Genomic DNA, 20435 nt, shown 5'->3' with positions numbered 1-20435 from the left:
AATGATATTAATGAGATGTAATACTATTATAATGAGGTCTTCCTAAAGCTAACAGAAATGAGAGAGGAAAACTGAAAATAAATACATACCGTGCATTACATTTTAGACAATAAAGCGGAATAAAGCATGAAACAGAAACTGAATATCACTTTGCTGTAGTTGTTTATGTTGTAAAACCTGAAGCAATGGCGTCCTCTATTGTACACTGACCGAAGCGCCCGGATTTACAGCTGATTGTTATTGTCAAAGTACTTCCGGGTCCAAGTGCAGACAGAGACACGTCTGCAGCACATCTCTCTTGATTCATAACTACTTTAGTTTTTAATCATGTACCACCAACCCGTGCTGAAAAACAGACGGACTCTCCTGGAGCGAGCGGAGAAGTTTATCTCTGATACATATTTCACAGACTGCAACCTGAGAGGAAGGTAAGCCAATGCACTTTAATGTTTCTTTCTATGCAAACTATTGTTTAGTTATTTAATTTTTTCATGTTTTTGCAAATTTACTGGACGTTTTTCAAATCAAACTTAAACATTTTACTGTATATATCGTTAAATAATTATTATATAGTAGTTATTTTCTTTTAAACTATTCCTTGAAGGTTAATAAAAGACCTTTGACCTTGTTTACTCTAGTTCATGGTTTGTTATGAGCAGTGATTTAAACACTCTCGTTTCCTGCAGACTGTTTGGAGACACTCATCCGCTTCAATCCATCTCTGTGTTCCTGTCGGAGAAGCGTATTCCTTATTCAGAAGCCGTCCAACAAAACTTCCAGCCTTGTAAAGTTGGTGACGCATTCGGGCCCACGTAAGCTGCATCAAAGGTTTACTGTCTAACAGACTGTATATAGAGGTTTATTGCCTGTGAATGTTTCCCAGATGGTGGACGTGCTGGTTCAGAGTGGTCTTGAAGATCCCTGAGGCCTGGAGAGGGAAGGAGGTGCACCTGAGATGGGAGAGCGATGGAGAGGGGATGGTGTGGCGGGATCAACAACCGGTCCAGGTCAGGAGACCAAGGCCTACATCAGAATCTCATGGAGGATTTGCAGAAGGTTTACGAATGTGAATTGTTTTTCAGGGTTTGACCAAAGAAGGTGAGAAGACCAGTTATGTTCTGACCGAGTGCTTGAAGGATGGTGAACCTCAGGGGTATGTGTGAAATCTAAAAGAAAAGCCTGAAACGCATGTGGTTCAATCTTTACGTTCTAATCTCAATTTTCAGCATTACCCTGTACGTGGAACTTGCATGCAATGGACTATTTGGAGCCGGGCAAGGTTCCATGATCGCCGCCCCCGACCCAAACCGGAAGTTCACTCTCCAGAAGGCAGAGCTTGTCGTTTTCAATCGAGATGTCAGAGAGCTTCTCACTGACTTTGAGATGCTTGTGGATATGGTCAAGGTATTGTCACACTTTGATGTATAAGTTGGCTGGGAAGCAGAAGTGTATGCACTAAATACATGTTCCTGGTCTGTTTTACGCTGCGTTTGGACAGATGCTAGGAGAAGGGGAGCAGCGCGGATTCCAGGCCTTGTTTACAGCCAATGAGATGGTGAATCTGTGCGATCCAGCCAATCCCAGTTCATTTGCTGCTGCTCGGAGTCTAGCCCACAAGTTTTTTGCCCAGAAAAATGGGGAGAGTCAACACGTGGTGCATGCCATGGGTCACTGCCACATTGACTCAGGTAATATTTAATAAATGTTGCTTTACTTCAATACTTATGACACAAAGTTATTTGATGTTTTATTTATACAGCTGTTGATATGCTAAAATGTAAACTAGCCTTCAACTATTTTATTTTTTTGAAGAAATGATTACTTTTTTTCAAAGTGTATGTGTGTGTGTGTATGTCCACAAAAAGATTAATTAGCATATTAAACTGGTTTCTGAAGGAAATGGCTGCTAAAAAATTAAGTTTTGCCATCACAGGAATAAATTACATTAAATAAATAAATTAAATAAATATAAATATATATATATATATATATATATATATATATATATATATATATATATGCTTTAAATGGTAATATTTTTTTTATTTTTACTGTATGTTTTGGTAAAATAAGTACAGCCTTGGTAAGTGTAAGAAAATGTTTCAAAAGCACTTAGGTCTTACTAACTCCCAAAAATGTCAGTTACAAATATTAGATCATGTTGGATGTTTTCAATCCCTTTCTCAGCTTGGTTGTGGCCATATGAAGAGACGATCAGGAAGTGTGCTCGCAGCTGGGTCACTGTGATCAGACTGATGGAGAAGAACCCAGAGTTTGTCTTTACATGCTCACAAGTACGTTTCTGAATATGCATACAAATTTTCTTTCTTTTTAGGCACAGTGACAAAGAACCCTCTTCACATCCATTGGAAAATGCTTCATAAACTTACTAAATATTGTGTTATATCACATGTAAATGAGGTTGTTTTTAGATTAGGGTACAAAACAACGGACATGAATGGAATGCTCTCATCAGAAGCACACGTGTATGTTCAGGCACAGCAGTTCCAGTGGGTGAAGAGCTGGTACCCGAGCCTGTTCTCAGAGATAAAGCAGTTTGTGCAGAAAGGCCAGTTTATTCCGGTCGGAGGCACGTGGGTGGAAATGGTAGGAAGAAAATATTTGTGCACGTTTCTTCACCTCATTCTGTTCAGAACAAGTTAAAATATCATTCAAATTTCTTTGTATCAGGATGGCAACTTGCCGTCTGGGGAATCAATGGTCAGACAGTTTCTACACGGACAGAACTTCTTCAAGGATGAGTTTGGACATTATTGTAAAGAGGTGAGGTACCTCTATTTGTCAAAAAGAAAAATTACCTGCATTCACTTCCTGTGACTCAATACAGTTCATACCATTTCTCTGCTTGGTTATCAGTGTTGATGCAGTTGCAGGAACTCATGGACACGGTTCCAGGTCTTGGATGTCTAAATAAATCTGCAGTTTGATAGGAAGGAACAGATTAAGAAAAGAAAAAAAGAAAGAGTGCACATATTTTTCTCTGCCAAGGCTGAGGAGGTCTTGAGAACCTGAAAGGAGGGCACATGAAGCTCTGTATCTGTCAGACACAACCCCCAGATGGGCCTTGAGAGGAGATGATGAAACAAAACCTTTCTTATTACTTTTAGATTACGTCTGACTCATTTATTACTTTAATTTAAAAAGGATAATCTTGAATTGTATCGATATGCAAACAGAAAGAGACAGAAAATATATTCCATTCTTTGTCACCAACAACATGTTTTCCCTACTATGGGTTGAAAGACCAATACTTAAATTCTAAAAATGTTCTACAGATTCATGTATTATGCTAGTCACTGTTCTGAAACACAACCAAAGAAACCTGCTTCCTGTAGTAAATCACTGTCTGCTGTATCCCACACAGTTCTGGCTGCCAGACACGTTCGGTTACTCAGCACAGCTGCCTCAAATCATGAGAGGATGTGGGATCTCTCGTTTTCTTACACAAAAGCTGAGTTGGAACCTTGTGAACACATTCCCAGTACGTACCTACCACATCTGTACACGTAAAACCCCCTCATTATTGTTGTTTTAAAAGCAGATTTCCTCTCTTCACCAGCATAGCACATTCTTTTGGGAAGGTATTGATGGTTCGCTGGTTCTCACTCATTTTCCTCCGGGTAACTCTTATGAGATGAAGGGAAAAGTGGAGGATGTAAGTGTGTCATTTGTGTCATTTCTTAATTTTACTTAATACTTAAATTTATAATTTAAGTATTAGTCCTTCTCATTTCTCCTTTCTTTGGGTCAACACAGCTGATTAATACGGTGAAGAACAATAAAGATAAGGGACGAGCCAATCACAGTGCGGTATTGTTTGGTTTCGGAGATGGGGGAGGTGGCCCCACACAGCTGATGCTGGACCGTCTACAACGTGTTCAGGACACTGATTGTCTGCCAAAGTCAGTTTCCTTTTTGTCTGTCTGAGGGTGTAAACACTAATTTCCTGCTGTGTATTCCAGATAATATAATAAAACTAACATTCATATGCACTTAACCTGTGAGGCAGCTGCATGACGTCAGTGCTGAATGATTACCAGAATCAGTGGTCTTTATTTAGTAATGATTTGAGATGATCGTGATTGTGTCATCAAGGGTCCAGATGTCATGTCCTGATGTCCTGTTCTCTCAACTGGAATCAGACTCATCCCTCCTCTGTACGTGGGTTGGCGAGCTCTTCCTTGAGCTTCATAATGGCACTTACACCACACAAGCAAAGGTGTGTTACCATCTCTTAAATCCCAATAGTGCTCTTCCAAATCAATACACTGAGTGAACTTGCATCTGCATTAATTTTCAATGTTCAGTGCATGATTTGATAAAGGGGCATTTAATACACATTTATATATATAGAGAGAGAGAGAGAGAGAGAGAGAGAGAGAGAAGAGAGAGAGAGAGAGTCACGTTTTTGCACTTGAAACAATTAATTTTGTTTCACTTGACCATTTTCCATTTCTCTGACATAACAGGCTTTGGGTTACCATAACTGTAAAAGTGTTCAAATGACCTCATTTATGATTGGCTAACCTCCTCTTGAAATTTAAGTTCACAACATCATTCATCAGGGTTGGGTTTCCTAAAAGAATTGTGAACCTATTTTCCTCATGTACCATGTACAATGGTATCAACCTTTGCCATCTACGGTCTCTACAATCCACTTAACTCATGATGGTTTCGAGAAACCCAGCCCAGATATATAAAGGGAGTGATTATTTATTAATATGCCTAGTGTTCCAGTATAAATACTATGTCAGTGCCTGCCTGAATGATCATGCCATTTAATTCTTTTTCTGTAGATAAAATTGGGAAACCGCCAATGTGAAGCTTTGCTTCATGACATTGAGGTGGCTAGCTGTCTGGCCATGTGTAAAAGAGATGGCTTCAAATACCCAGCATGCAAACTTCAAGAGCTGTGGAGGCAAGTGCTAATGCGCCAAAGATCCTGGTGATAATCACATTGCTGAGATATCAAGTGACTCTCTGGTGTTTTTCAGATTGCTTCTTCTCAATCAGTTTCATGACGTGATTCCTGGCAGCTGTATTGAGATGGTTGTTGAGGATGCGTTACAGTACTATGACGGTAAATCATCTGCCTTTACTATTGTCTGTCTAGTTTATTCTAACCCTTGATTTTAGAAGAATAAGTAAGAGTATTAAATTAATAGTTTAAAATCCAATTATTATATTACTCACCTTTTATGTTGTTCCAACTCTTCATTATTTTCATTCTTTAGTGGAAAATAAAGGATGTTCTTTTCCATACAAATCAAAGTGAATGGGGACCGTCTGTGTCTTGCTTAAAATATGGGGGAGGGGGGTCAATCTAAAAACCATACCAAAAAGTAGTCCACACAATTCATGCCTTGTATTCTAGGTCTTCTGATATCATTTTAATGTAGCTTTGTGTGGGGAGTATATTGAAATTTAAGTCGTGTTGCCCTTTAGCAATCTCAATAACACTTTTGCAAACTCAAATTTGAGACGCATGAGAACCAGTGGCACTTGATATTGCTGAAAGCAAATTGAGAGTAATGTATCCTCATATGGCATATTTGAGAGCTATGGTGGAGGAATAAGAATTTAAATTATGAATTATTTATCTCATAGTACTAGCAGATTTATCTGTGCATACAATTTTAAAATACACATTAAAGTGTCCCTATTATGTCTTTTCGACTATTCTCTTTCATGCAGTGTGTCATGTAGCTGTATGTGAACATAAAGTATCTGCAAAGTTGTGAAGCTGACTCGTGTCCGATAAATAAACATATTGTCTGTCAAAACAAAAATAACAGCTTGCAATCGCTAAAACAAGTCAACAGAAATTTGAATCTTATACTGTTACATCTCTACATCACGATGTAACACATTTGCATAATGTCCGCCCATGTTTTAGGCTTTCAACTTGCCTGCCCACAAACACGGTGAAATTTCTGTGGTTAACATAATTTGGAGAAGACGTTGTATCCTACACTGTGAGAGTTGTTTTATCAAATCTCATAATTACCATAAACTTACCATTGAGAAAGGTCCTGGTCCAGTCGTGCTTGTGAATCAGTCTCTTGTCGATCAGCCACTATCAGACATCATCAGACTCCGGCTCGAGTTGATAAGCTATAATCCACATCATATTTTCTATGTGTTGACAAGTCTCCAGGGCTGTCATTCTGTCATGGCAATGAGCTTTCATTTCCAACATGCTCTGTACGCGGTAGACCAATCCAGAGCTGTAGAGAGGATGCTCTATGGTTCTGGACCAATCACAAAGGACTGCGCCATCTGACCAATCACAGCAGTGAGGGCTCACGGAAAGGAGGGGGAGAGACTGATGCTTTGAACTGCTTTGCACCAGTTGTTTATGAATAACTTGGCTATAGCTAATAACTTTTTGTTGTTGTTGTTGAGAAAACTGTTTTTTGACCCTGCATGCATGTAAACCTGTTTTATGAGACTCATAAAACAATATTAGCAACCTTAGAAATGGCATAATAGGGGTACTTTAAAACAAAAACAAAAAACACATGCGCTCAAATGGAAACACATTTACTAAATAAATGCTTTGATGTGCCAAAAAAAAAAAAAAAAAGTACTAAAAGCATAGTTCACCCAAAAATTCTGTCATTGCTTGCTTACCCTCATGTCGTTCCAAACCTGTGAAACCTTCGTTCATCTTCGGCACACAAAATAAGATATTTTTGATAAAATCCAATAGCTTTCTGACCCTCCATTATAGACCGCAACCTAACTACCACATTCAAGGCTCAGAAAGGTAGTGATGTTAACTATAATGTAATATAAGCTTAGAGGATATTTGTGTGTGCAGAGAAAGCAAAAATAATGACTTCAACAATTTCTTCTCTCCCACATCAGTTTTTTGGATGCACATTTACTATACTATGATGCATACAAAAGTGAAAAAAAGTGAAAGTGACGTGACATTCAGCCAAGTATGGTGACCCATACTCAGAATTCGTGCTCTGCATTTAACCCATCCAAAGTGCACACACACCGCAGTGAACACACACCCGGGGAGCAGTTGGGGGTTCGATGCCTTGCTCAAGGGCACCTATGTCGTGGTATTGCTGGCCCGAGATTTAAACCCACAACCCTAGGGTTAGGAGTCAAACTCTCTAACCACTAGGCCATGACTTCAAAATATGTGTGCATTCCTCTACTTGCGAACAAGCCACAGCACATCTGGGTTCTTCATTAGAATGATGACTCCTCCATCAGTGGTACTGTTGTGAATATACATCGAAAACTGACATGCAAGAGAAGAAATTGTTGAATAAAGTTGTTATTTTAGTTTCTTTGCACATAAAAAGTATTCTCGTAGCTTTAAATTTAAGATTGAACCACTGAATTCCCATGCATTCCCATGCACTGAATTCCCATCAGCATTGAATGTGTCAGTTGCATTGCTGTCTAAGAAAAATCTTGGATTTCATCAAAAATATCTTAATTTGTGTTCTGAAGATGAACAAAGATCTTACACATTTGGAACAACATGACAGTGAGTAATTAATTAAAGGATTTTCATTTTTGGGTGAACTATCCCTTTAATTTGCCTCAACAAATCACCCAACTAACCAGTGGACCAATAATTATTGAATTTTGTCTATATGCTCTGATATAATTTATTATGCAGGAAAAATGGTTTGGCTTCCCCAGTTGCAACAACTAGTAAGTAAAGTTGTATGGCTTGAAAAGACTTTGAATATAATGCATATGGGAAACAGATGTGTAAACATTCTGCCTGTCATCCCATTCTTTTATGTTTGGTTTGGCACGACATGAGGATGAGTAAATGATGACAAATACTGATTTGCTGAAAGACCACAAAGTATGAAAAATCAAACAGGACTTGTATTATTCACAAGATCGCCTTCACTTCCTGTGCCTCTGATATGCCCAATGGACTGCATCATCAGAAGACCTAACGAACTTCATGTTTTCAGAGATACGCACCACAGGGTCAAGACTTCTTCTTGATGCTTGTGAATCACTGGGATCAACTCCAGGGAAAGTTGCAGGATCCAGCAGAGCTGTGTTGAATACTTTACCTTGGGAAAGAACTGAAGTTATATCACTGCCAACGGAGGACACCCAAACAAGATTAGGTACTTTCCACAGACAAAACCTATTATTGTTCAATTGACCTTATTTTCCGTCAACCTCAAAGATATCTCCTACTCATCAAGACCCTTTGAAACATTATTCCCTATAATGGTCCCTACCTTTCCTGCAGCCTTGGTGAAAGTACCTAGCGTGGGCATAGCTCAAGTCACAGAGACAGTAAAGCCTAAGGACTCGGTTTCTGTCACAATCAAGGTACTTGATTCCCTTGGAAATATTCCATCATTTCATGTTTTTCTTCAACCCACACATTTTTGTCATTCTGTGGGTTCTCTGTGTGACACAGGTCGATGGCACTATTATTATGGAGAATGGTCTTTTGAAGGCCACAATAGACCAAACAGGTCGTTTGATGTCTCTGCTTTTGCTTCAAGCTAATAGGTGAGTCATAATGTAGGGCCTTCACGAAAAGTTAAAAATCTTATAAGGTTGTTTACAGTACTTACTGCAAGAAACGATGTTATGCCTCCAGGGAAACGATTTCTGAGGGTTACTTTGGGAACCAGTTTGCATTGTTTGATGATGTGCCTCTGTATTGGGACGCCTGGGATGTGATGGACTACCACCTTCAGACAAGGTGAGACCGTTTCTTCTCACTGCAGTGGGTGGGATCAGATTCTGATCCAGTGTGAACCCAGCTTTGAACTCTGTATGAACCAAATTTAAAGTCATAATCCTGATAGCAATAACTCTACATTCCTAGGAAGCCTGTAATCGATGTCATTGAACCTGCCAAAGTGGTGAGATCAGGGGGACTTCAGGGCAGCATCTCCTTCTTGCTAAGAATTAGCGGAAAAAGCACTATTAAACAGGAGATTCTTCTGGATGCTTGCTGCCCTTATATCAAATTCAACACGCAGGTTGCAAAGATTGCTATCTTATGCTTGATATTTAATCAACCGAAGAAACTTGGTGAAGCATAATGGATATCTTGTCTCCAGGTGAACTGGGAAGAGTCACATAAGTTTCTGAAGGTGGAGTTCCCTGTGCAGGTGCGCAGCCCAAATGCTAGTTATGAGATCCAGTTTGGACACCTGCAGAGGCCCACTCATAGAAACACATCCTGGGACTGGGCTCGCTTCGAGGTAGTTTTTACTTTGTTTAAACATTTTTATACAAATTTCACCCTCAAACCATGCAGTTCTTGTCAAGAGTCCACTTCCTAGTAGCAGTCGAGTTATAGTGTACTGTGACCTTACCATTGTAGGTGTGGCAAAGGGCACAACAACCCAGAAAACGTGCCCCTTTGGGGCCCATGTGGGACCACTGCATGCAAAGAATTGAGTCACATGCGGGTACCCTGCTGTGGGCCCCAATACCAGCATGAAATACAGGGCATGTGTGGGCCCCGACACTGTGTGGCATGGGTGGGGTCTGAGTGGTACAGCCCAAAGTAGGGGCTGGCCCACACAAACCAGAGTGGGCTCCTAATGGGGCAAATTGTGGGCCCATAATATGCTCACAGTATGGGCTTTCTCATATAGAACTACTGGTAATGTAAGTTTACGCTGATTGGCCGAAAACCTTACATAATACTAGCTACCTGCAATTTTTAAAAAGCCATGTAAAAATATTTTATACAAGAACATTGAAAAAAGTGATAATAGATTTTTGTGAACTATTGTCTGCAGAGTTGTGTTCTTTTCTCAGACTCGATGATATCTAACACTGCAGGCTTTTAGATTTTCATGCTCTTTCAGTCACGTAAATTGTGCATTTACATTCCATCTCCATCATCACGAAACCCATGACACAACCCACCTACATTCACTGGTTGTTGATGTTTGTAAATGCTGCGAATAATGACGTCGCTGTTGGCTGCTTCAGAGTTCCTGATGCCGCTGCAAAAGCAACCTGGTAAATGGCCTGAGGAGGAAATTGGTTCTCTAGTTACTAGAACTAAATGGTGCGAAAGCTCCTAGTATGTTTACACTGTGAACTAAGTATGGGCTCAGTGGGACAAGTGTGGGCATACTGTGGGCTGGGAATGGAACATGGTGGCACCCAAAGAGTTCCTTATGAGAGCCCTTTAAATACATTAATCCAATGAATGCCCATGCACATTCTAGGCCAAAAACACCAGACAGTTTCCTTGCCAATAGGACAATTGTCTCTTTTAATTCAATAGACCATGCTTCCCAATGCCCATGTGATGGACACTGCAGTTTCTCCCGTGGGTTTCTGAGCCATGTCTCCTCCTCATAACATCTGTGGTTTTATGATCTTTTGGAGAACTTTACATAATGTATGAACGTATGCTTCATTTAATAGGTTTGGGGACACAAATGGGCTGATCTGTCTGAGCATGGCTTTGGCGTGGCTCTTCTTAATGACTCCAAATATGGCTACTCGATCCATGAAAGCATCATGACCTTGTCCCTGTAAGCTACCCACCCAGAATGAACAAACATAGCAGTATCTTTCAAAAACAAGTACAGAGAGGGCATTCAAATATTATGTTTTGGTTAACATCACAATTTTTCCCACAGATTGCGTGCTCCAAAAGCACCAGATGCCAATGCAGATATGGGTAGTCATAATTTTACCTATGCCTTGATGCCACACACAGGTTGGAACATCTTCTTGAATCTAAAAACCATTATAAATAATTTTCAGACAACCATAAATAAAACCAATGCATGTGAAAAGGCCTCTTCCAGGATGCTTCGGTTATCCAGTACGCCTACAACCTGAACTTCCCTCTCCACGTCTTTGATGGCGTCATTGCTGAACCCCGGAGTGCATTCTCTGTAAACTGTCCTGCTGTCATCCTGGAGACAATTAAACAGGTGCCCATTCATGAAATGCCCTGTCTGTGACCTCTCCTAACCGATTTTGCCCACTTTTTTAGCACAAACTCTGTTTCCTTTTTCTCACAGGCGGAAAGCAGAGAGAATGCCCTACTTATTCGCCTCTATGAGTCTCACGGAAGCAGCGTGACTACAACTTTGTCAACTTCCCTTCCCATACAAGAAGCATGGCAGTGAGTAAACAATTAATACTGACATTGTTGTACTGTTAAGAACATTATTCTCATAGGTAACTGTCTTTACAGTTGTGATCTCCTGGAGCGCCCTGATTCCAGTATTCCAGTGTCCTCTGGAATATCCCTAACGTTCAAACCCTTTCAGATCAGATCTCTCCTCTTAATTATACAGTGATCCATTTAATGGCATATTGATCATGATGGTACTTGATTCACTTGTTTTTCACAAGTAGCTGATGTTACTTTGGAAAACTTTGTTTTGATATTCATACACATTTTCACAAAAAAAAAAAATTTAACATTTTTTTTTCAAAGTCTAAGATTTAAAATGTATTACTTGGTTCTTTTTTCCTGTCACCTCTTTGTGAAATCTTAAGAAAAGGGTAGTTAATGTGGTTGATTAAACACTAGAAGTGAAAAACGATAAGGCCCCAAGCAGGCATTTAACACCAAGATTTTAGATTTGATTACATACGGTGTATTTGAAATTATTACTGAATATAAAAAGTCTGGGTGGTCCATTACAGTAGGTTGCTGACTTCAGCTCTTGGTCCAAAGCATTCTGATGATTTGGTCTGAGTGACATCATCTGGAACGGCGTCCTCGTGTGCCAGTTATTTTCCGCTGTGGCTTTGCTAGAATAAAACCCACAGAAGGATTAACATCACAAGATACAACGCCTCACCGAGCACAGTCGTCCTCTGTATCAAGACTGAAGGCATACCTTTTGTTGTGGTTTTCCTGCAGGCTACAGAATTCCTTTTAGTTTTTATCTCTTCTTCCACATGTTGGCTTTTGATTGTATTAGTTCCAGTCTTTGGAGGAACTTAAGAAATGACAACATCGCAGTGTAATCAGGATCTGAATACAAATAATACTTGAAAGTAGCCAAATAAAAAGTGAATGTGAGATTCTCACCTTTTGAGCTTCTCTTTCCTCTTGTTTTCGGCTTGTTCTCATCTGCAGGTGCTGCATTGAACTTTTCTGTGTTTGTTTTCTTACTTTTTGAAGCATTTTGTGTTTTGGACGTTGCATTTTCTTTCTTTACCTTTACGGTTTCCTTTTTCCTAACAGGTTTTGCTTTTGCTTTGCTGTCGGTGCGTGTCTTTTTGGCTTTCTAGAGTGAATCAGATGTTGTTTGATGAAGTTCTCGTATCGGTTCATGAACTCACGTGTTATAAATGCAAAGTAATGACATCTCACTTTTGAATCAGTGTAATCGTGGTCATCTATCTGCCTTTTCCAGATAATTTTGCGAGATTTGGCACCTAATGGAGAAATATTTTTAGTTGCATGCGACTTTAACATTCTTAGGATCCATCATCTGTTTTTATTGTAAAGGGATTTTACCTTTGGGCACCATAGGACCGGGATCCCCCTCAAAACAAAGCAATTAATGAATCAAAATCAGATTGAACTCTAAATGCGTCTCCAGGATTAGAATTAAGATTTACAGAGAATTACAAACACATACTTTGAACCAAACTGTCCGTCCATTGTGGTCACCTAATGAGTTCATTCCTTCCACACAGTAACATCGCATCCAGGCTTGAAGCACAGAATACTTCCCCTTTGCTGGAGCATAACCATTTTCACCTTAGGGTATAAAAAAAATGAAGTAAAAAGGCAGATGCATGGATGCTGATCTATAACTAAAAATGAAATGTCACTGACACTGGGATTTTGTACAAGTACCATCATGCACAAATTTATCTCACATGGAGCATGTACAACTGTGCAAAATCAGTTAATAAATCATAATTGGTTTCAGTATAAACCCACCCAATTGCACCACTTCCGAGGGAACAGTGTGACACAAAGAAAGAAGGTCCGGGGTCTCAGACTTCACCACTTTCTTCCCGGTTTTCTCTGTTGACTGAATGAAACAGTACAAAGCAATGATTTATGCCGAACAAAGTGCATATTGATACACTGACACAGACAAGAAGGTCAGATTCCTTCACCTCTACAACTGTAATCTCCTTTTTGACCTTGTTTTTATCCTCCTCGTTCAGTTCAAGTCCCTCTAGAACTGTCCGGGCCTTCACAAACGGAGGGATTTGTAATCTGAAAAGAATGGGGGTTATTTTCCTCATAATTAGATTTAGATTGACGTGATTGTAGGCCATCAAAGAGAGGAGAAGTTCAAAGGTTTCATGCACAATTAAGTAAATCATTTTAGAAATGCACTTTTCATGATTTTTTACATGATATATTTCGATTTCTATTCACGTTTCACCAGCAAATTGGGCTTACCGCAATAGCGACTTCACATTTTTATTTCTTCAAGCAACAGACAAGAAAGAATAAAAGCGTGTATGAACAAGAAATGCAATATAGCATCAGAAGTTGTTTTAAATTTGAGCAAGAAACAGAATGATTAGACCTTTTGCTTTGTAGTATTACATAAAATCAAGTAATATAAAATCCTTTAAAAAAAATGTATGCAATAAATTTATGTAACGATTAAAACATAAAAGTGTTAGAGTATGGAGGACCAAAGCTGCAGAAACTTAAAATAAATAATAAAAATATGGAAGAATAAGTAAATAATTACATTTTAGAACAAATGAAACATATTTGTTTCTATCAAGTCATTTATTTCCTTAGGTTTTTTTTCTGTCGTTACTTTTATTTATTTATTTTGCTTTATTTTAAATCATTATATATTTTTAAGATAAAAGTTGAAATTTGTTGCGCTTTTCAGACAATTTTGGGAAGTGACATAGATCAGCTGTTGAATGCAATGTTAGGTGGGAAAACAATGGTCAGTTCCAACTGATGGCCAGCTGACCAGCGCATCTCTGGAAATTCAAATCTAGAAACATTAGAAGGAAATTCAAATCTAGAAGACATTAGAAAGTGAATTACCTGAACAAAATCTCTGCTCGAAGATAGTTCCCGATCCCATTGAAATACTTCTGATTTAAGAGCACCTCACAGATGGGTTTGTCAAATGTCTTGTCAGACAGATTTGAAAGAACATTCTCCCTGAAATATTTAAATAAGCAGTTTTAGTAAACACAGATAAGCCGACAACACAGTAAACTGAACTTTTCATATGAATTGCAATTGCTGAAAACAGCATAAAAATACAAAACCAGTGTCACATTGTGCCCAATATCAGCATGAACAATTTCCATGATGTAACATTATATGAGCTCCAATGGTCAAACCACAACAGGAGACTAATCATATTGTATGTCAAAATTGTATGTTTTTAATATATAATTTCTATTGAATATTTAATGTGTATAATATGATTATTGAGTGCAGTCACATAAGTAATATTTTAGCAAACTTTTGCATGGGGAAAAAAGGTCCATTGTCTCAGTTGTGTAGTGATGCATAAATAATTTTACTTTCTGAACAACTTTCTGTTGGTCAGGGTGGTGAATTCAAGTCAAAATGGGCGAAATCTTAAATGAGGGGACTCTTTTTGCACTGACAGGAAACTCCCAATCCCTGTTGGAATGACTTAATTGTACCAGTGAAATTGTGCTGAGAATGACAAATATGACCACACCTTTACAGTCAGTGCACTGTGAAATACATTTTTCTCTCTCACCTAAAGCTCTCGTATTCAAACATGACACAAGGCCCTCTGTCTTTCTGCCATTTCCCATTTGGATGCCAGCTGCCAAATCTGCGGGTGTCCTCAAAACTCAACACCCTGGGTGGATTTTCATTAGTGTAGAAGCGCAGATGGGCGTGTTTGGGAAGGTCATCTACTGAAGTGAAGCGGAAAAACCCTGACATCCCAAATCGGAAAACCACATCCATCGGCTGCAGGGACTGATGCTTGGTGACCTTGCGTTTGCCGTCGTCATCATTTTTAATGGGTGTGAGTGTGAGTTTGACCTCTTTTCCTCTGGAGTGGGCTTTGATGCAGTAGGCATCGCAGCAGAACGGGACCTCAGGATTTTTACTCACTTCAGATTTCTCTACGGCTCCACTAAACACAAGCCCTTCACACATCTTGTTGACATACAGGCTGGCCAAATGCAGCTCAGGGCCTTCTGGCATTCTTGAGCAGGAAATGAAGACAGGGCGTCAGAAACCTACACGTGAGACAGCGAGGGTTCAGATGCTGTTACAGAGAATCAGGAACAAAATAAGGCCTAAGGACTTTGATAGTGATAGTAAAGTAAAAAAAATAATACTTTTACAACTAAACAAGTAACAGAGTTGAACATTTAATCTAACTTAAGCTGTCAGTCTTTAACAATGATGTAATAATTTTATATTTCACATAAATTCACAGAACTTGGGTAACAGGACTGAAAGTTGCTCGCCAAATTCAGTCACCTCTACAAACTGTGTAAATATTTGGATATGTTACTCTGTACTTGTCTTTTCTCGCTAGTTTTCAACATTTTTTTTCCCCAAAAAGGTGGAAATACTTTAGTAACCGTAATGTGCCTCTAAATATGCTTTAAAATATAGAGACATACCAAAGTGAACAGTAAATAAGAGAGCAATAATAGCATTCCTACTGATATATGAATATGTGTACACTAATGACAAAACAGCGTTCTCTGCAGATACTACAGACTTCAGGAAATCTTTCCCTCACGCTGAACGATGCTCTTAAGAAAGTGTGCTGTTAGTGCTATGCAACTTTTCCATGCTAAGTTAATGAATTGTCGAATAGCTGTGTGCTCAAAAAACAAAGTCTAATCATCATGTTCAGCAAATCGATGAGTAAATTAATTGAAGCGAATCGTGCACCAACCCACCTTTGCTCCTCAAGCTTGTTGTTATATAATCAGGGAAACTCGCGCGGTATATGTGCTACTGTTTATGAAACGGACACGGGAGGATCATGGGAGTTGTAGTTTTTTTCTAGTTTTTTTTTTCTTACTGTGGGTATACTGAATATTTACTTTAAAGCCAAACTCTCAGTTAAATTAGTTTTAAACAATTTCTCCCTGAGGATTTCTCAAAACAAAGAATTCCCAACTGGGCTCGATTAGTAGTCTCAAGCCCAAGAAATTATAATAATAATACATTCTTTAAGTATTTTTAAGGGTTCTGAATATGCAGCGATGAGACAGACACTTTCTAAGCTTTTTGTATTATTTTATTTATTCTCTCCTTTAAAAAAAGAAAGAAAAAGAAACTATACATTAACAGACAAATACATGAGGTGAGATAAATCACTAAGGGCTGTTCTTGATCAGTGCAGTCCAGAGAATCAAGTGACAAATGACATTTCCTAGTGACATTAGGTAAAAAAAAAAAAAAACAATGACTAAAAATGATAAATCTGATTGAGATATTTTTTAAAGTTGGTGCTCAATTTGAACAGCAGTAGTAAAAAAAAATGTGACCAATCAGGACATGAAAACCTATACAAAACACATTGCGTTAGAAAAACAATTTTCTTTAATTTCTCAGAAGCACAGTTTAAATACACAGAGAGATTCTGTGCACATTTCAGCAATATTATTCAACAAATGCTGACTGCTTCACTGTAGTGCATTCATCATGGTCTGTGCTTGTCTGAGTTCTGGAAGAAAATAAAAAAAAACAAGGAAATTTACAATAATTGCATAATATAATATACACTTAAAATATTGCAATTCAAAGTTTCTACAAATCTGATCCGATAATCAAACAAACTTGGACCTCCTGAGAGTGAGCACATTTTCTGCTCACTTTCATTTTTTAGTAAACTATTGCTTACCACCACATTCAGTTTATTATCACTATTACAGAACTATTACCAGTTTCACGTGTGTATGACTGATACATATTCATCACATTGCATAAGGATGGAAATGTTACATGCAATTCAAACACATAAACCGTACGGATGAGTCACCTGTTAGCAGTACTCTGAACTTGTCTGCAGTGATGGAGACAGTGGTGGTCTGTGTGGAGTCTGTCTCGGGGTCCTGAGCCTGAAGTCTGAGCTGGACTGTGGGTTCATTCACTTGCTTCAGTTCACTGGAGCTCAGGGTGTAATCGACCCGCCAGTTCACTGCTTCCAGACCACCCACTGACACAAGACATGCATCAGGATATTAAATCATCTGGACTGTAACTTCTGTTTTTTCTTCTGTTTTTTGGAGATACTCACAGCGCAGGCTGCTCTCCCTCTGCTTTTCCTGAAGAGCGATGTGTTTATCCTCATATGATTTACACAAGCTGGTGGTGTGCTCTATAAGTAGAAATAGAAATGAGTTGAGTCTTAGTTATAACTTTGCAAACATTGATAAAGCAGATATCCTTACCTTTAGGCAGGCCAAGCTGCTGTAGTTCACTGGAAAGAGATTCACTGTCCACATCATGCTTAGCAGCACTGGACAGAATGAAACTCAGCACTGCTATCCCGGCTTTAATGTCTCCACTTTCTGGGGAAAAAATAGACAAATTAGCAAGAGATATGGCATAAAATATAAACAGACAAGGCATTTATTTAGGTTGCATAAAATATCAGTACCATTGTCATTTATCAGCCAGTGTTATCAGTAAATATTCATTCGTCCGTTAAAAAAACAAAAAGCATATAATTGATATTTCATTGTGCTGCTCATTTCTTCAGTTTTGTTTTGTATTTATAGAATATACAATTCATTTTAGTAAGTTTTTTTTTGCCCTTACATTTAATATTACATTATTAAATATACATTATACAATTTTAATATCAGCCATAACATTTTAAAAAAAAGAAAAAAAAGATAAGCTATCAATACTGGACAGAATCATATTAAGAACGCCTATCCTGATTTATAATAACTTTCATTTTACTATTACTGAGATCACGACACAAAACCCGTGTTTTACTCACCAAACTTTGCATCTGAGGTTAGTTTTGCAACTTTGTCATACTGAAAACATATAATTATAGAGTAGTAGTTAGTTAGAGGGATATCTATTGAGTAGACATTGTAACATGAGTGCTGTCTTACATCGATGCCTTCATCGAGCAGGTCTTTAATGACTTGCACACACAGAAGCTTCATCTTGACGCTCGACTGTGAAGAAAACACTAACAGTAAGTCTTGTGTCAAGGTCGGAAAAACATAACACCTATTAACTTTAGACTTACTATTCTAGCTAAGGTGCTCATTTCTGCAAGGACCCAGTCTGGACAGTCCAGATCTCCACAAAAGCGGAACCTCTGAAATAAAAGAAAGCAGCAAAATGAGTTTATCCAGAATGTTTACGTCTATTCCTAGCCTTTTAGAAGTAACTCACTTCTAAACCTTCTAATGTTAGCGGAATAAATAACTATACAATAATAATACTGGATTGATTGATAATGGTTTCAAATCTAAAAATTTGAATGAACCGAGCTATCGTTCAATAAGAAAAAAAGATTAATAATACCATTTTGAAATATATTCAGTCAGTCAGCTGATCTTCTTCTTCTTCTTCTTCTTCTGGTAAGCATTAGCAAGTCAGCATGAATGTTACGCTTCGCCATCTATTGGACAAAGACATTAGAAGTCAAGCCTGCAACCATTTATATGGTTTCCACAAAAATCGGACTTAAATTTACGAATTTAAGACGCAGTAAAGTCACCTTTTGAAAATATAAATTACTGTCTTTTGTGTTAAGTTTAAACTACACGTAAACGCGCAATGCACGTGCAAATGATTAACGGTGAATGTATGGAAAATAACCACACGGTAGTCTAGAGTCTAGCACATTAACGGTGAGAATATTTTTTTTTCAATATATTTAAATTTAAAGTGTATAAGTCATTTCCATACAGTGGTATTGTTTTGTGAGTTAATAATTTATTAAAACTAAGGCGTAAAGTAAGCAATAAGCAAAAGGTCTAAATACGCTATCCCCAGGTTTCACAGGCTTAATCTACACCCTGTCTGTGAACTACATAATATAGCATATTTGTGATTTTGCTGTAAACATGTTTTATAATGCATAACTAGCAGGGGAGCTCCATAAAGTACACGACTCAATAGTAGATTTACATAAACCATATATACTTCTTGAAGACTATTACTAATTATTATAGTATAATGTTTGATAAGTATTGTAGATGAGCACATCTAACAGACATGAAACAGGTGTCTGAGTGATGTGTGTGTGATATTGTGTAGAATTCACTTTTGTCAACACTGCTTTAGATGAGTGTAAGTCGTGTAAACAAACAAATCTATGTAAACTAAACATAAGTTATCTATTTTATTTGTCCATTTGCAATATTGATAATTTAAGGAACATTTGTGCTGGATAAAAAGTGAGTTACATCAGTTATTAGCTCAACATGTAAATGCAGTATATCACAGATATATGACAGAGGAGACTGACTCTTGTCTGGATGTTACAGGGACAGGTGAGACACACGTGTGTTTATCTGCTGTAGAGTAACTGATGAAGGAATGCTAACATCAAAGGATTTGTGTAAGTACACTACAAAAATAAATGAAACATTTTAAATCTTAAGTTGTATTTTATTTTAATGTAATTTTAAACAACTATTACACCTCTTTTCTTATTCTTGATTTCTGTGCATTTGCTGCAGATATTTTGTGGTGGAGCACAGGCACGTGCACAGGTAGGACTCAACCTGTTTTTAATCAATGCTATTGGTCATCCCTTTACGTCTGTCGGTCTTTTTTACAAATATTTCACAAATGAAACTTCTTAAAACAAGCTTTTGTAAATCTTATTCGATCCTAGCTGTCAGTAAGCTGATAACTCCGCCCCCTCTATATTCATTGAATCAACTGAAGTTCCACAGCAGCCGCACAGTAGACAACAGCTGAGCTGAACAAAGTTTTGGGAAGGGTAAATAAATATCTTGTTGTTTGAATAAGTACTACTGAACACTGTGTCTATAAAGGCTCATATTTTATTTATTGGATGTCTGTCTGACTGACTGAGACATGTGGGCGTCGCCTGAGAGAGAGGGCTAGCATTTGCCATCTAGTCATAGCCAATACATAGCCAACACTTAAGTAGCCTGTGCATACAGTAGCATCATCTTTTATAAAATGCAAATTTTATATGGAATGCATTTTACCACTGGAAAAAGTGAGCGCTCCGTCTATATAGCTAAACTAGTTTGTAACCTAGATGAAAATGTAATGTGATACCTGCAGCGACAGGCGCAGTCGCCGTTTTAATGACGGACGAAAAAAAAAAAAATCACATTTGCACACTTTCGCTGGTCAAAAACTATATATTGATAAGTAATAAAACAACATATAATTTGTTTTTACCTTCGGAAAATCATAACAGGTGCGCCCCCGCGCTGTTTCGTACACAAAGCGACGAGTGATCCCTCGTCACCTACATAACATATATTTCTAA

The 20435-nt window shown here is 38.1% G+C and overlaps 3 protein-coding genes across 3 annotated transcripts; 1 reads left to right on the top strand and 2 right to left on the bottom strand.

Annotated features, from left to right (window-relative positions):
- The first annotated feature begins 259 nt into the window (after window positions 1–259).
- man2c1 (mannosidase, alpha, class 2C, member 1) lies at window positions 260–11354 on the top strand. Its single transcript, XM_026202744.1, has 26 exons — window positions 260–428; window positions 687–812; window positions 884–1007; window positions 1083–1153; window positions 1227–1404; window positions 1499–1688; window positions 2188–2294; window positions 2497–2607; window positions 2692–2784; window positions 3386–3502; window positions 3581–3676; window positions 3778–3923; window positions 4117–4240; window positions 4818–4939; window positions 5016–5101; window positions 7980–8141; window positions 8270–8352; window positions 8444–8538; window positions 8630–8734; window positions 8861–9017; window positions 9099–9242; window positions 10429–10538; window positions 10647–10726; window positions 10807–10946; window positions 11037–11140; window positions 11213–11354. Exons 1-26 carry the CDS (start codon window positions 328–330, stop codon window positions 11316–11318), a joined length of 3078 nt encoding a protein of 1025 aa, XP_026058529.1. The 5' UTR covers window positions 260–327; the 3' UTR covers window positions 11319–11354.
- Window positions 11355–11454: 100 nt separating this feature from the next.
- Window positions 11455–15988, bottom strand: neil1 (nei-like DNA glycosylase 1). The gene is made up of 10 exons (XM_026202745.1): window positions 15883–15988; window positions 14712–15204; window positions 14015–14134; window positions 13108–13210; window positions 12926–13019; window positions 12618–12739; window positions 12494–12521; window positions 12347–12411; window positions 12062–12260; window positions 11455–11969 (listed from the first exon to the last, which is right to left on the bottom strand). The coding sequence occupies exons 2-10, from the start codon at window positions 15167–15169 to the stop codon at window positions 11779–11781; spliced, it is 1380 nt and encodes a 459-aa protein (XP_026058530.1). The 5' UTR covers window positions 15170–15204; window positions 15883–15988; the 3' UTR covers window positions 11455–11778.
- A 528-nt stretch (window positions 15989–16516) lies between these two features.
- Window positions 16517–18590, bottom strand: commd4 (COMM domain containing 4). Its single transcript, XM_026202746.1, has 8 exons — window positions 18482–18590; window positions 18201–18272; window positions 18061–18126; window positions 17940–17979; window positions 17383–17502; window positions 17229–17309; window positions 16971–17147; window positions 16517–16655 (listed from the first exon to the last, which is right to left on the bottom strand). The coding sequence occupies exons 1-8, from the start codon at window positions 18482–18484 to the stop codon at window positions 16615–16617; spliced, it is 600 nt and encodes a 199-aa protein (XP_026058531.1). The 5' UTR covers window positions 18485–18590; the 3' UTR covers window positions 16517–16614.
- Between the last annotated feature and the right edge of the window lie 1845 nt (window positions 18591–20435).

The sequence above is a fragment of the Carassius auratus genome, chromosome 25 (assembly GCF_003368295.1).
Source record: "Carassius auratus strain Wakin chromosome 25, ASM336829v1, whole genome shotgun sequence".
Taxonomy (NCBI): Eukaryota; Metazoa; Chordata; class Actinopteri; order Cypriniformes; family Cyprinidae; genus Carassius; species Carassius auratus.
The sequence above is the reverse complement of the archived record's forward strand: the minus strand, read 5'-3'. Positions and strand labels throughout refer to the sequence as shown.

Bases quoted from the DNA above. Each gene is read 5' to 3' on its own strand.
- man2c1 (XM_026202744.1), top strand. From the start codon at position 328: ATGTACCACCAACCCGTGCTGAAAAACAGACGGACTCTCCTGGAGCGA. The intron at 1,405-1,498 runs GTATTGTCACAC...GCGTTTGGACAG, and splicing joins TGCTTGTGGATATGGTCAAG to ATGCTAGGAGAAGGGGAGCA. The intron at 4,940-5,015 runs GCAAGTGCTAAT...GGTGTTTTTCAG, and splicing joins AAACTTCAAGAGCTGTGGAG to ATTGCTTCTTCTCAATCAGT.
- neil1 (XM_026202745.1), bottom strand. From the start codon at position 15,169: ATGCCAGAAGGCCCTGAGCTGCATTTGGCCAGCCTGTATGTCAACAAG. The intron at 13,020-13,107 runs GTGAAGGAATCT...TGTTTCATTCAG, and splicing joins AGGAGATTACAGTTGTAGAG to TCAACAGAGAAAACCGGGAA. The intron at 12,261-12,346 runs GTGAGATGTCAT...GATTCACTCTAG, and splicing joins ACGATTACACTGATTCAAAA to AAAGCCAAAAAGACACGCAC.
- commd4 (XM_026202746.1), bottom strand. The intron at 17,310-17,382 runs GTAAGGATATCT...TTCTACTTATAG, and splicing joins GCAGCTTGGCCTGCCTAAAG to AGCACACCACCAGCTTGTGT. The intron at 17,148-17,228 runs GTGAGTATCTCC...GTCTTGTGTCAG, and splicing joins GAGGGAGAGCAGCCTGCGCT to TGGGTGGTCTGGAAGCAGTG.